Source organism: Piliocolobus tephrosceles, chromosome 15, assembly GCF_002776525.5.
Source record: "Piliocolobus tephrosceles isolate RC106 chromosome 15, ASM277652v3, whole genome shotgun sequence".
Classification (NCBI taxonomy): Eukaryota; Metazoa; Chordata; class Mammalia; order Primates; family Cercopithecidae; genus Piliocolobus; species Piliocolobus tephrosceles.
Genome location: NC_045448.1, coordinates 39356647 through 39370799, shown reverse-complemented (window position 1 = coordinate 39370799; position 14153 = coordinate 39356647). Strand labels below are relative to the sequence as shown.

The 14153-nt window shown below is 35.3% G+C and overlaps 1 protein-coding gene across 2 annotated transcripts in view; it reads left to right on the top strand.

Annotated features, from left to right (window-relative positions):
- Positions 1-14153, top strand: part of MAP4K3 (mitogen-activated protein kinase kinase kinase kinase 3) — a 184164-nt gene that overhangs the window by 137560 nt on the left and 32451 nt on the right. For both annotated transcript variants that reach the window (XM_023216290.2, XM_023216291.2), the window contains 6 exons: positions 4320-4358; positions 4765-4818; positions 6203-6245; positions 7948-8107; positions 9264-9376; positions 13665-13706. In XM_023216290.2, coding sequence (XP_023072058.1) covers positions 4320-4358; positions 4765-4818; positions 6203-6245; positions 7948-8107; positions 9264-9376; positions 13665-13706 — 451 coding nt within the window. The remainder of the gene's footprint in view (positions 1-4319; positions 4359-4764; positions 4819-6202; positions 6246-7947; positions 8108-9263; positions 9377-13664; positions 13707-14153) is intronic.

Sequence of the window (14153 nt, the reverse complement as noted above, 5' to 3'; positions counted from 1 at the left end):
AGATTTCCATTGATGGGTTTCTACCTATTCCAGACCATGCAGGAACTATCTAATTAGAATTGTTAACATAGGACTTTTCTTTTTCTAACAGGAAGCATATGTATTTTGACTTAGACTTACTTGTCTCCTTTTCTTTGGAATTCTAATCTCACTAAGGTCAGCTTTTCTGATAATTTATTTAAAATCAACAAAATACTATTTTTAAAAGAAAACACTAGGCCGGGAACGGTAACTCATGCCTGTAATCCCCCTGAGGCGAGTGGATCAGGAGAATGAGACCAGCCTGGCCAACATGGCAAAACCCTGTCTCTACTAAAAATACAAAAATTACCTGGACATGGTGGCACATGCCTGAGGTCCCAGCTGCTCGGGAGGCTGAGGCAGGGGAATCACTTGAACCCAGGAGGCGGCAGTTGCAGCGAGCCGAGATCGTGCCATTGCACTCTAGCCTGGGAGACAAGAGTGAAACTCCGTCTCAAAAAAAAAAAAGAAAAGAAAAGAAAACATTAAATTATTTATGTTTTGTTTTAATTTAGGGCAAAAAATGTTGAAGGTACATTTTCTTCTAATAAGTAATAGTTAAAAGAGTACATTGAATTACACAATTCCTGGCACAGTTGAGTATAACAGTAGTAAATGCCAGATGGCTTTTCGTATAAACTACATGACTTTGAGAAATTTACCTCTATTATTGCTAGTAAAATGGATAATATAATAGTACCTGCCTCATAGGGTGCTAAGGATGAAATGGAATAATCACTATAAAGCATTTAGCACATTTAGGACTTAGTAAATACTTATTAGTTGCCTTTATTTATGGTAGTTATTCAGTAAATAATTGTTGATTGTATGAACAAGTACATAATATGAGTGAATAAAACTCTTTAATTTTGGAGAAATAGGGCTTTTTTGTTTGTTTGTTTGTTTGTTTGTTTGTTTGAAATGTAATCGGGGCAGTACTTACAGATTGAGGACAGTTAGACAGTTTTGAAAGATGTTAATAACCTGCAGACTGATTCCTTAGCTAATGAGAATATGCTGAGTATTTTGGTGGTCGTTTTAGACCTCTCCCATATCTGTTTGTACATTGTCTCATTTTTAACCTTTTCATCAAAATTTCTTACTCGTTTTAGATTGACTTAGAATTCCGCATCTGAAAGCGTTGTTTTTGTTCTGCTTTGTTTTGTTCTTTACTTTCTAAAACTTCCATAAGAGAAGAATTCAAGTGGACTAGTGAATAGTGACATTGTTTATTGTATAACACTCAATCTTGGTGAATAAATCAGTGTCACATTTTCTCCAGTGTTCTCAAGATGCAATATTTACTGTAAACAGACTTTTTAGCAAATTTAGCCATATTTCATTTTCTCTTTTATAAAGCCTAAAAAGTAAATCATGCATCCTACTTTTCATTAAGACTGTATTAATTCTATAATTTCTTTAATAAAATATCTTAACACATAATGGAGATTTATAGGTGAATGGATTAAAATGTACATATGAATCCCTGGGCCATGGGTTATCTTCTTTTTCATATTCACTTACTCAACCATTGTCTTATTGTTAGAGAACTCCCAGGAAGATTCTTTTTAAAAAAGTGAAATGCTGGCCGGGCGTGGTGGCTCACGGCTTATGCCTGTATTCCCAACACTTTGGGAAGCCGAGGCAGGTGGATCACTTGAGGCCAGGAGTTCAAGACCAGCCTGGGCAATATAGTGAGACTCCGTCTTTACTGAAAATACAAAAATTAGCCAGGCATGGTGGTACGCACCTGTAATCCCAGCTACTCGGGAGGCTGAGGCACGAGAATTGCTTGAACCTGGGAGGTGGAGGTTGCAGTAAGCCAAGATCACATCACTGCACTCCAGCCTGGACCAAAAAAGTGAGACTCCATCTCAAAAAAAGAAAATAAAGTGGAATGCAGTATAAATCCAATTAAATATGGTACATTTTAAATTATCGTCATATATTCAAATCCTAATATTTTCTGTTGTAAAAAGAAATATCTCAAAAAAGATTGTCATGTGCTTAACAAAAAAGTATTTTTTCACATCTAAAATTACATAAAAGCCCACTGTACAGTTCAGAGGCACTATGTTTAATTTGGTAAAATAGTTTAAAGCAGCACTCCTCAAATATTTGGTCTCATGTTTTTTTACAGTGTTTAAAATTATTGAGGATTCCAAAGAGCTTTTGTTTATAGGGGTTATAACATCAATATTTATAGTATTAGAAATTAAACTTAGGACTTTTGAAAATGTTAATATATTTTTTAAATAATAATATTATTTGTTATAAATAACATACCTTTTTGTGTGTGTTTAAAAAAAAAATCTCCATTCTTAAGGACCAGTTCAAATGCCACGTCTTTACAGTGGTTTCTTGTAACACCACTGATTTCTCTCCCGAGACTCAGAGGCAACGAATGATTGCCATAAAAGGTTTTATTATATATGTCAGTATACTGCAGCACAGTTTTTGTTGAGGTCCACTGATAACATTTTTTATGAAAAAAATAGCTATTTTTTATTAAACAAAATATTAGTAAGAAAAGTAACATTTTTTTGTTTTTTCAAGTCTTCTTAATAGAAGACAGCTAAATTCTCATGTCTGCTACTGCATTTAATCCATTGTAGTATTACACATCTTGTAGTCGCTGGAAAACTCCAGTGGATACTCATGAGAAAATAAGAGCAACAAAGGTATTACATATTGTGAAAATAGTTTGGACCTTGCAGACCCCTACAGGAGACTAAGAGACCCCAGGATTTTTATACCACAATTTGAGAACTGCTAGTTTAAGGAAATGTTACTTAGCCAATAATAATAAAGAAAATAACTAATCAAGTCCCAACTCTGTCCTAAATTACCTTTCTAAGCACTGTACTACATTAATTCAGTAGATCTTCTGACAGCCACTTTGGAATAAGTACTGAGGTGATTTCCACTTTATATAGCTGGAAACTGAAGCATAGAGAAATCAGAGTAACTTATCCAGTGCCGTATCCTGTGATGGTGAAGGCAGGATTCAGATTCAGGCCATCTTGGCTTTAAAGCCTGTCTTCATTTTGCTCTACTGCCTCTAGACAGAAGCTCCTGCTTTCTCAGAGTTGGCCCTTGGAGAGCTTTGTGAATAAGGTAGTATTTGACTACAGTACCTCACTTTTTGTATCTCCATAATAGGACTTGCAATTAGTTTATGGTTTTCTTACAGGATTTACCACTCTGGAGTCATAAGTTTGTCATTTTTTAAAATTTAAATTGTTGTTAATCTGGGCTAATTAAAATATTGATGCCTAAAATCTATTCTATTAATTGCTTACAGTAGATAACCATACCTTTTTTATGTTTTATAATTTTAAGGGCAGTTTTTCCTGATATGTATTAGGAGGGAAAATTATTAAAAGGTGCTACCTTACAACTTTTAGGGAGAGTAAAATTTTTGCTGACTCACTTTTATCCCAGTAGTATATTAGTAACTATATTTATCTTCCCTATTAGCTCTGAGAAGTCTATTGAGTCTTTATGCTTGAAGAGTGTAATTTAGGAGGTGTGCTGCATGAACTTGCAGTGAAAAGAATTAAGGGAACTTCAGGAATGCCATAAGTTCTCTCTTACATTCCTGAAAATTAAAGTTTTGTATACTGCTCCTAATGGTAAAATCCTCGACCTGGTCTGATACAGGCTTAGTCTCCCAAAAGTGTAAATGTGTTTGCCCGTGCACCACTGGAGAACAAATCCTTCAGGTAAGTGAGTGTCTTCCGTGAAAGCAAAGTGCTACTACATTCATGTATTCACATCACATGCATGCATGCTTCCGCAGAGAGATCCAACATGGTGAGTTTCATTTTGTAGGATTGCCTGAGAGCATGATGTTATTTTAAAGTGTGTCACCTTCCTTATTTTAAGAAAAAGAAAAGTATATATAATTTCAGGTGTCAGGTATAACATTCCAGGTAAAATTTGAATCCTGGAAACTCCTGACTATGACCCTGCAATTATTGTTTTGTCAGTACTGTTGTGACATTCCATGGTGAGTTGTCTTCTGTTTGAATTGGTATTTTTCAATAAATATTAGGATTTATTTTGTTCATTTAAAATACATATATAAAGACATTAGCGACAGGAAAATAGAGGTATCTCATTCAATATAACTTGATGTCTTATGGTTGCAGAGGTGATCACTAGCAAATTTTCAGTAAATGGTAAAAAGTAATCATTCAAAAAATGTGTGGGTAAGTTTAAAGTGATACAAACACATTCGATATTCCTTTGATAACTTATTCACATTATTTTTTGTTTTTGTTTTTTCTTTTAAGGAGTCTTCTGAAGTCTGTTGAAGAAGAGTTGCATCAGCGGTAATTTTAATTTTTAATCTTAAAGTACTTTACATCACAGACAAGTAAAGGCAGTTTGCCCCTTTCTCTGTTATGTAGCCTATTTGTTTGAGTTGTCTTTTTTTTCCTTTCATAGAGAGAGGGGCTTGCTCTGTTTCCCAGGCTGGATTGCAGTGGTGTGATCATAGCTCACTGCAGCCTTTAACTCCTGGGCTCAAGCGATCTTTCCACCTCAGCCCCCCAAGTAACTGACATCACAATCCACTGCTCCCAGTTCCTTGTTTTAATTCTGAATCTATCCTATCCTATAAAGATGTAGAAATAAAATTTTATCTTACGGTAGCTTTTCCTGCATTTTCTAAAATTTCTTCTTACGCTGTTTTGGTAAAATCCATTTAATAACAATGACATTATTCTTTTTATTTAGAGGACACGTGGCACATTTAGAAGATGATGAAGGAGATGATGATGAATCTAAACAGTAAGTTCTGTCTCTGTTTTTGGTAAAAAGAAAAGATGTCATTTGATTTCATCCATCTGGCAGCTTAATATTGATGGAAATTTTAATGTAATTAGTAACACAGTATCGTTGGTTGTACCTCAGTTTCTTTCCTTTTTTCTATTCTAGTTATATTAGCTTGGGCTGACATAACAAAATACCATAGACTTAAGACAACAGAAATTTATTTCTCACAGTTCTGGAGGTGGGAAGTTCAAGATCAAGGTACCAACCAACTTGGTGAGGGCTCCCTTCTAGGCTTGCAGACAGCCGTCTTCTGGCCATGTCTTCACATGGCCTTTCCTCAGTATATGCACATGGTGGAATCAGGGGTAAGAGTGGTCTCTCACCCTCTTTTTGTAAGATCACCAGTCCCATAGGATTAGGACCCCACTGTTACAACCTCATTTAAGCTTAATTACTTCCTAAAAACCCATCTCTAAATATAGTCACATTGTGGGTTTGGACTTCAATATGTGAATTTTATAGCGATACATTACATCTAAATAATACATTATTGTATTATTTACAATACATTATTGTAATTATACTAAATTACATTAATTTATATTGTAATAACAATACATTATTGGTTTGGTTTGGTTTGGTTTTTGAGAGAGAGTCTTGCCCTGTTGCCCAGGCTGGAGTGCAATGGCGCGATCTTGGCTCACTCCATGCAAGCTCTGCCTCCCAGGTTCATGCCATTCCCCTGCTGGGACTACAGGCACCCGCCACCAAGTCCGGCTAGTTTTTTTCCATTTTTAGTAGAAACGGTGTTTCACCGTGTTAGCCAGGATGGTCTTGATTTCCTGACCTCATGATCTGCCCACATCGGCCTCCCAAAGTGCTGGGATTACAGGCATGAGCCACCACTCCTGGCCCATTATTATTAACTATAGTCATCCTACAGTGGTATAAGAAAGTAGTACTTATTATTCCTCTTACATAACTGTAATTTTGTATACTTTAACAAATCTCTCTCTTTCCTCCCCTTTTCCTTGCCCTTCTCAGTTCCTAGTATCCTCTGTTCTGCTTTTTACTTCTATGAGATCAACTTTTTTTTTTTTTAGCTTCCACATGAGTAAGAATATGCCGTGTTTAACTTTCTATTTTGGCTTATTTCACTTAACATAATGTCCTCCAGTTCCCAGTTACTTCTGAATAATACCTCTAGCAACATTTCACAAAATACTTTAGAAAAAACTTGCAATCTTTGAAAATGATATGTCTGTGCAGTTTTTTTCTGTGTCTTTGAAAAAATTACTGTATTTTAGCATCGATTCATTTGTAAGAAAAAATTATTATATTTTAGGATTGATTCATTTGTAAAATGAATAGTTCTGATTCTAAACTTTTCTGTTTTTAGTTCAACTCTGAAAGCAAAAGTTCCACCTCCTTTGCCACCAAAGGTAGACAGATTTATTTTTCAATTTGATATATGTGTATGTGTTATTGTTCTGCCAATTTAATACTTTGTTGAGAGTTTTTCTAACTTTTCATTTGTGACCCACAAAGAAAAATCGTGAAGTTGATATAAGTAAATGATTTTTTATTGTATTTGTCTCTTTTTATAATGCCCAACTTGTATTTAGTGTTCATTCTTTTGGTTTTTTTGTTTTTGAGACAGAGTCTCGCTCTGTCACCCAGGCTGGAGTACAGTGGCATGATCTTGGTTCACTGCAGCCTCCTCCTCTCGGGTTCAAGCAGTTCTCCTGCCTCAGCCTCCCCAGTAGCTGGGATTACAGGCACGCACCACCACGTCCAGATAAAGTTTTTTATTTTTTAGTGTAGACTGGGTTTTGCCATGTTGGCCAAGCTCGGCTCAAACTCCTGACCTCAGGTGATCTGCCTGCCTTGGCCTCCCAAAGTGCTGGGATTACAGGCATGAGCCACTGTGCCTCGCCTTATTTAATGTTCATTCTAAGTAACAAGTCCTAGGAATTTACACTGAAAATGATTGTATCAATGGACTAGCGTTACTTGACTTGGGTTAGAAAACTCATATTTCTTATAAGATTGTTTTTCTCAAAATCTGCAATCTGTTCCTGACATCTAAGAATAAATAAAGGATAGTAATTTATCATCATAGATACTTAATTTTCAAAAGATAATTTTAAATTAAAAATACAAAATAGTACAACAATTTTTAAATACTTTTTAACAACAAAATTATTTTTCCAAACAAAACCATTCTAAAATAGTGATTTCAACTGATGGGTTGTTTTTTAAAAGGTAAAATGAGGTAATATATATTTTATTTTATAAGTTCATATGCATAGCAAATTTTAATTATAATATGAGCTGCTTTAAAGTTTAAAATCAGAGTGTTACACATGCGAGTTAGAGTCTTACCAGTCTTGTCATTCAGTTTATTACTATTTTCATTTATTTACATTTTATACAATTGAGAAAATCCTGATTCATACAGGTAAATAATGCTGTACTTGCTTGTTTAGTTTTATCATAGCAGAAGTAAAGAGATCTGAATTTCAAAGAAATAAGTACTGAACAATAATAAGAGATACGTTATAAATTCTCCAAATGTCAGCCAACTGTAGGTTTTTCCATTGTTTGTACAAAAAGTATCTCAGGTATCCCATATTGCTGTGTTGATATTCTCCAACATAACATTTTAATTGGTATCCTCTCGTGCACCTGGTCTGAAAGATTAAGCATTACCATAAAGACATTGAGTCACCTAAGAGACAGCTTAGATTAGACAGTTGATAAGGCGCTGAACTTTGACTAGCTTGAATATTTAAAATAAAAAGAGATTCATTTAAATTGAAGGAGATAAGAGAGACTGAAATATTTTTATTTGGCTAGTCTAAGTGGGGAGACTTATGAGGAATTAATAAAAAAGTCGACTTAGAGGCCCTATTATTTGCACAGCAGCAAAACCTGAGATGTACACATTTTAGTGTACATTTTTAGAATATGTTTACAACAATAAGATAATCCGAATTGGATGGTTGAGTAACCTTTAAACTCATCTGGTAAACCTCTAATGTGTAGTAGAAATAGTTTGAAAGCTTCCAACATATAATGGTATTTACTTCAGGAAAATAATTTGATGTTTCAACATTGGTCTCTTTTTCTATATTATTTCAGCCTAAGTCTATCTTCATACCACAGGAAATGCATTCTACTGAGGATGAAAATCAAGGAACAATCAAGAGATGTCCCATGTCAGGGAGCCCAGCAAAGCCATCCCAAGTTCCACCCAGACCACCACCTCCCAGATTACCCCCTCAAAAACCTGTTGCCTTAGGTAATGGTGGAGGGTGACAGCAAATACGTTACCAGGTTTTCATACTATGTGGGGGCGGGGGGGAGGGTGGAATGGAGGAAAACTTTCTTTTAAGAGATTATTTGAAATTCTTTTGGTTGAGGAGTGAAGGAAAGCAATGGCTATGGAGATGTTTTCTGCTTTTTTGCCTACTGGCTTAAAGTGTTTTTGTGACAGGATTCCCTATGACACAGTCTGCGATACTTTGTCCTCATCTCTCATTTCATATTTAGTGTTCTCTCTTCTAGAGACTGGTTCACTATTCGTTTAGCTACAGTGTGGAAACAATGCAAATTAAACTGTGAACAAACACGGAAAATGTGTTTTGTGTCTAGGTTACTTCTGTTTTACAAGAGAGTACCTTGTCTAACTCCTTATTTCATTTAATCATTTCTAAAAAAAGTAATTGGTATTATTTGCTAGGTATTTGCCTCCAAATTAATACTAGAAGGAGCTATTTTAACACTGTGAAGACTCCTCTGTGTTTATCCAGAAGAAGCAATTTTTAAAAAGAGCAACTAGCCTGGGCACGGTGGCTCACACCTATAATCCCAGCACTTTGGGAGGCCGAGGCAGGTGGATCACCTGAGGTCAAGAGTTTGAGACCAGCCTGACCAACATGGTGAAACCCCATCTCTACTAAAAACAAAAATACAGAATTAGCTGGGTATGGTAGCGCATGCCTGTAATCCCAGCTACTTGGGTGACTAAGGCAGGAGAACCTGGGAGGCAAAGTTTGCACTGAGCCAAGATCACGCCATTGCACTCGAGCCTGTGTGATAAGAGAGAAACTCCTTCTCAAAAAAAAAAAAGAGCAACTAAAGTTTCTTGGATGACATAATATAAATCACCCCTTTTCTAAAAGTAGTTACAAAATCAGTATTTGGTTTTTTAAAGCTGACAAATACATGCACTTATATACAACCTGAATTCAAATTTGCCTAATATGCCAGAAATAGAGGTATAAATAGAAGAACATATATATGACGTCTTACTTTCGTAGTAAATATTCTGATTAGGTGATCCCAAATGAATGACACTATCCCAAAGTTAATATTTTTCCTTTCCTACTTGATAACTTTCTGAATAAAAATTTTCGTGAAGATTAATCATTTTCAATGAATATATCTTATTGAAGGAAATGGAATGAGCTCCTTCCAGTTAAATGGTGAACGAGATGGCTCATTATGTCAACAACAAAATGAACATAGAGGCACAAACCTTTCAAGAAAAGAAAAGAAAGATGTACCAGTAGGTATTGATATTCATAAGTTCTACTTGTATTTGTTTCCTTTTTAACTGTTAAGTTAGTTCTATGCTTACAATTAGTGAAACTATAGCACTAGTATATTTCGCAATTACTATATTGATATTTTAGTATATTATAATGGTGAATAGATTATTTAAATCTTGAAAAAAAGTAACTTAGCTGTGGTAAACTTGAATGATGGCTTTTTATTGTTTCCATTATTTAGACCAATTTGTTATGTAGTATATTATAAACCATCTTTATACAGGTAAACGCTTAGTATTCTTGTGATTGTTCACAAAATAACTATTGTTATTCTCATTGAGGGTAATTGATTCTTAATAGTTTCTCTTACAGTCTCATGAAGTTATGGAAAGAAGGACATAGATAAAGAAAGCTGTAGCTTCTACCCCAGGACACATTTCTAAGTATAGATCAGGGGTCCCCAACCCCTGGGCCGCAGACCAGTAATGGTCAGTGGTCTGTTAGGAACTGGGCTACACAGCAGGAGGTGAGCAGTGGGCAAGTGAGCATTACCACCTGAGCTCCACCTTCTGTCAGGTCAGCTGCAGCGTTAGATTCTCATAGCGCAAACCCTATTGTGAAGTGTACATGTGAGGGATCTAGGTTGCACACTGCTTTTACGAATGTAACTAATGCCTGATTACCTGATTAACAGTTTCATCCCCAAAACATACCCTACCCTTCAACCCCCATCTGTGGAAAAATTGTCTTCCGCGAAACCAGTCCTTGGTGCCAAAAGGTTGGGGACCACTGTTAGAGACTACATAAGTAGAGACATTGCTGCTCTTACCACTTCAGGAAAGGTGAAATTAGCCTTAGCAGCTACTCCTATCACAAATGTTAGCTAAAACATCATAACTGTTAAAACATAAATGTTATTCATCAGGGATCATGAAGAGATGAAAAATTTTAAACATTTGTAAAGAATTGACTTATAATCACTGGAAGACATTCAACTATCATCATAGAATTTAAAATAGTAGAAAATCCTTAAAATCCCCAGTACCTCAACAGATGTCAACGAGATGAATGGAATTTTTTGGAGGTTTTTGTATACACTAATATTTGTTATTTTTATAGAAATTTGTAGTATATTCAGTATGTTTGTACACATATGTGCTATGGTTTCTGCAGTAAGCACATCACTAGAGGTTTTTGTGCTATATCTATTTAACTTTTTAAAAATATTTCACTATACAATATGACATATTATTCTTAAAATTCATGTGAAGTATTTTGTGTTATTCATTGTAATTTGTGAAATTTAGGTTATTTCTTCAGAAATGGGTTTTATGAAGTTCTATCCAACTGAGCAGTGCCTTTTTGCTTTCAACAATTTAAATGTTAACAGACCTGCTAACATAATAGTACAAAAATGCAGCTCAGTGACTATAACACAGTATAAAATAAATAGCCTTTGAGAGATATAAACTTTTTTTTTTAACCTTTCCTGTGGTACTAAGTAAACATTTTTGTGTATACATTTTTAGTTCACTTTTTCTGTTACTTTACTTCATTAAGATAAGCAACTAACTGTTTCAGTAATTCTGAAATAAATATGTCTATGGCTGTATCATAGGATTAACAGTATCAGTGATATATTGAAGCGTGCTTACAGTTTATGCTGTAATTCTTAAAATTATTTACAGGCCTCACATCTGTAATCCCAGTGCTTTCAGTGGAAAAGGCAGGGGGATCACTTGAGACCAGAAGTTCAAGACCAGTCCGGGCAACATAGCAAAACCCTGTCTCTACAAAAAATAAAATACAAATTTAGCCAGACATGGTGGCATACACCCATAATCCGGCTCAGGAGGCTGAGACAGGAGAATCACTTGAGCCCAGGAAGTCGAGGTTACAGTGGACTACGCTTGCCTGCCACTGCACTCCAGCCTGGGTGACAGAGCGAGGCCCTATCTCTAGAAAAATTTAAATAATAAAAAATAATAAATTTATTTATTTATTTAATTTATTTTGAGATGGAGTCTCACTCTGTCACCCAGGCTGGAGTGCAGTGGCGCAATTTTGGCTCACTGCAACCTCCTCCACCTCCCGGGTTGAAGTGATTCTCCTGCCTCAGCCTCCTGAATAGCTGGGATTACAGGTGCGCACCACCATGCCAGGCTAATTTTTGTATTTTTAGTAGAGATGGGGTTTCACCATGTTGGTCAGACTGGTCTCGAATCCCTGACCTCATGATCCACCCACATCAGCCTCCCAAAGTGTTGGAATTACAGGTGTGAGCTACCACGCCCAGCCTTATTTATTTTAAATAATATTTACAACCAATTCTATTAGTGCTTAGGTTAAATCTGAGAGTTATAACACTCAGAGCTCCCTAATTTAAAATGATGTTTTGCTAGGCCAGGCACGGTGGCTCACACCTGTAATCTGTACACTTTGGGAGGCCGAGACAGGTGGATCACTTGAGGCCAGGAGTTCAAAACCAACCTGGCTAACATGGTAAAACCCCGTCTCTACTAAAAACACAAAAATAGCCGGGCATGATGGCAGGCACCAGTAATCTCAACTACTCAGGAGGCTGAGGCACGAGAATCACTTGAACCTGGGAGGCAGAGGTTGCAGTGACCCAAGATCATGCCCCTGCACTCCAGCATGGGTGACAGAGCAAGACTGTCTCAAAAACAAACAACAACAACAACAAAAAATGATGTTTTGCTAAAATAGATAATTTAATAACAGTATAAGAAAAAATATATATAAATTATTTGTAAGATGGAATAAAAAGGTATCTGAAATTATGGCAAATATAAGATGTGTGCATCCTCAAAAATATATCTACAAAGTAAGTATCTCATCTTAATTTCAGAAATGTTGTATTCTTATGTTATATATATGAAATTAACAGTAGCTTTTTTATTAGTTTTCATCTAATTGTTTAAGTGATTCTGACGTATGGCAGCTCTAGGGAAAAATTAAAACGTCATTCCTTAAAATGATGTTATTGAGATTAACCTTGAAAGAAATGTAGACTGTCACAAAGTTCGTGTTTAAAATATACCCAGGGGGTTCCCTCTCAGGGGACAGTTCATATACTCAAGAATGTGGCCGCTTGGAGAAATATCTGGCATTCTTCAGGATAGTGTGGGTGAGCAAATGTCTTACATTTCTTCTCCTTGTAATTGCCTGTATACTCTAACCAATGATTAATATATTTGAATTCATCAAAATTGAGAACTTCAATTGGCAAAACACATTGTAAACATGATGATGATTATCTATACACAAGGAGAAACTATTTGTTATATATATATAACAGATGAAATACTGAAACCTAGAATATATTTTTAAAAGCTCCAGCAAATATATATGAAGAAAGATAACTCAGTTAAAATAAAATGGGAAAAGAATTCACAAAAGAGGAAATACAGATAGCAAATAAACACTGTTTTTAAAAAGGTTCTTAATCTTCCTAGCAATCAGAGGCATGCAAATTAATGAGAAACACAGGAGAGAAGGTTTTTTACTAATCAGCTTGGTGATATTGCTATGAGACTAGAAAGAACCAGGAGCTCTCATACATTGCTGGTGGGTGTGATGTGATATGTACACTCTGAAAAGCAGTTTGACAGTCAATATGCACTAAAATGTAAAAGGTAGAGACCCTGTGTACCAGTAGTTTCTCAGTATACCCATACTGTGGTATACTTCTCACAGTGTACCCATAAAAACATCCACTCATACGCTGTGTAAGAATATGTGTAAACATATGCAGGAATGTTTATTTCAGCATTCGTGTTCTAGTAAAATATTGACAGTAATCTAAATACCGAATAATCTTTAAGGAATAGTTAAATAAAGTATATTTATGCTGTGCTGCAGTTAAAACAAGTGAACTAAATCTATATGACCGATATGGATTACTGTCCAATTTTAAGGCAAAGAACATGCAGACAGTGTATAACTATTAGTGTTTTAAAGCACACACACAAAAAATGATTTTCTGTGGGAACATGCATTTACATATATACCAAAAAAGTCTGGAAAGCCATATGATTACATAAGTATATCTAATTCACTAGAGAAAGATTTGGAAGGTTTTACACCAAACTAGTTTTTCTGGGGCAAGTACTAGAAATAGTGCATTGTGAAAGAACTGTGGGGAACTTCAGCCTTAACTGTAATGTTTTGTTTTACAAAGAATGTATTCATGTATTTTATTTGAATAAATGTGTTTGAAATACAGTATTGTTATATGAAACAGCAGCAAAAAAAAGTGTAATTGTACATGTGTTCTTTTTCTAGAAGCCTATTAGTAATGGTCTTCCTCCAACACCTAAAGTGCATGTAAGTACTAAATATGGAGTAGGCTGAGTTTCAAGCTAAGTCACTCGTATGTGTTATCTTTGCTTAGGTTTTTTTTCCGTCTGTTTGAAAGAACCTTCATTACTATTGAACAAAAATCTAAAAGATTGCTAATTTAAGATTGCTAATTTAATTACAGGAATGTGTCACCATACCTGGCTAATTTTTATATTTTTAGTAGAGACAGAGTTTCACCATGTTGGCCAGGCTGGTCTCTAATTCCTGGCGTCAAGTGATCTGCCCACCTTGGCAGATCACTTCCCAAAGTGCTGTGATTATAGGCATAAGCCACCACACCTGGCCTTTTATTTATTTATTTATTTATTTATTTATTTATTTATTTATTTTTGAGACGGAGTCTCACACCACACCTGGCCTTTTATTTATTTATTTATTTATTTATTTATTTATTTATTTATTTATTTATTT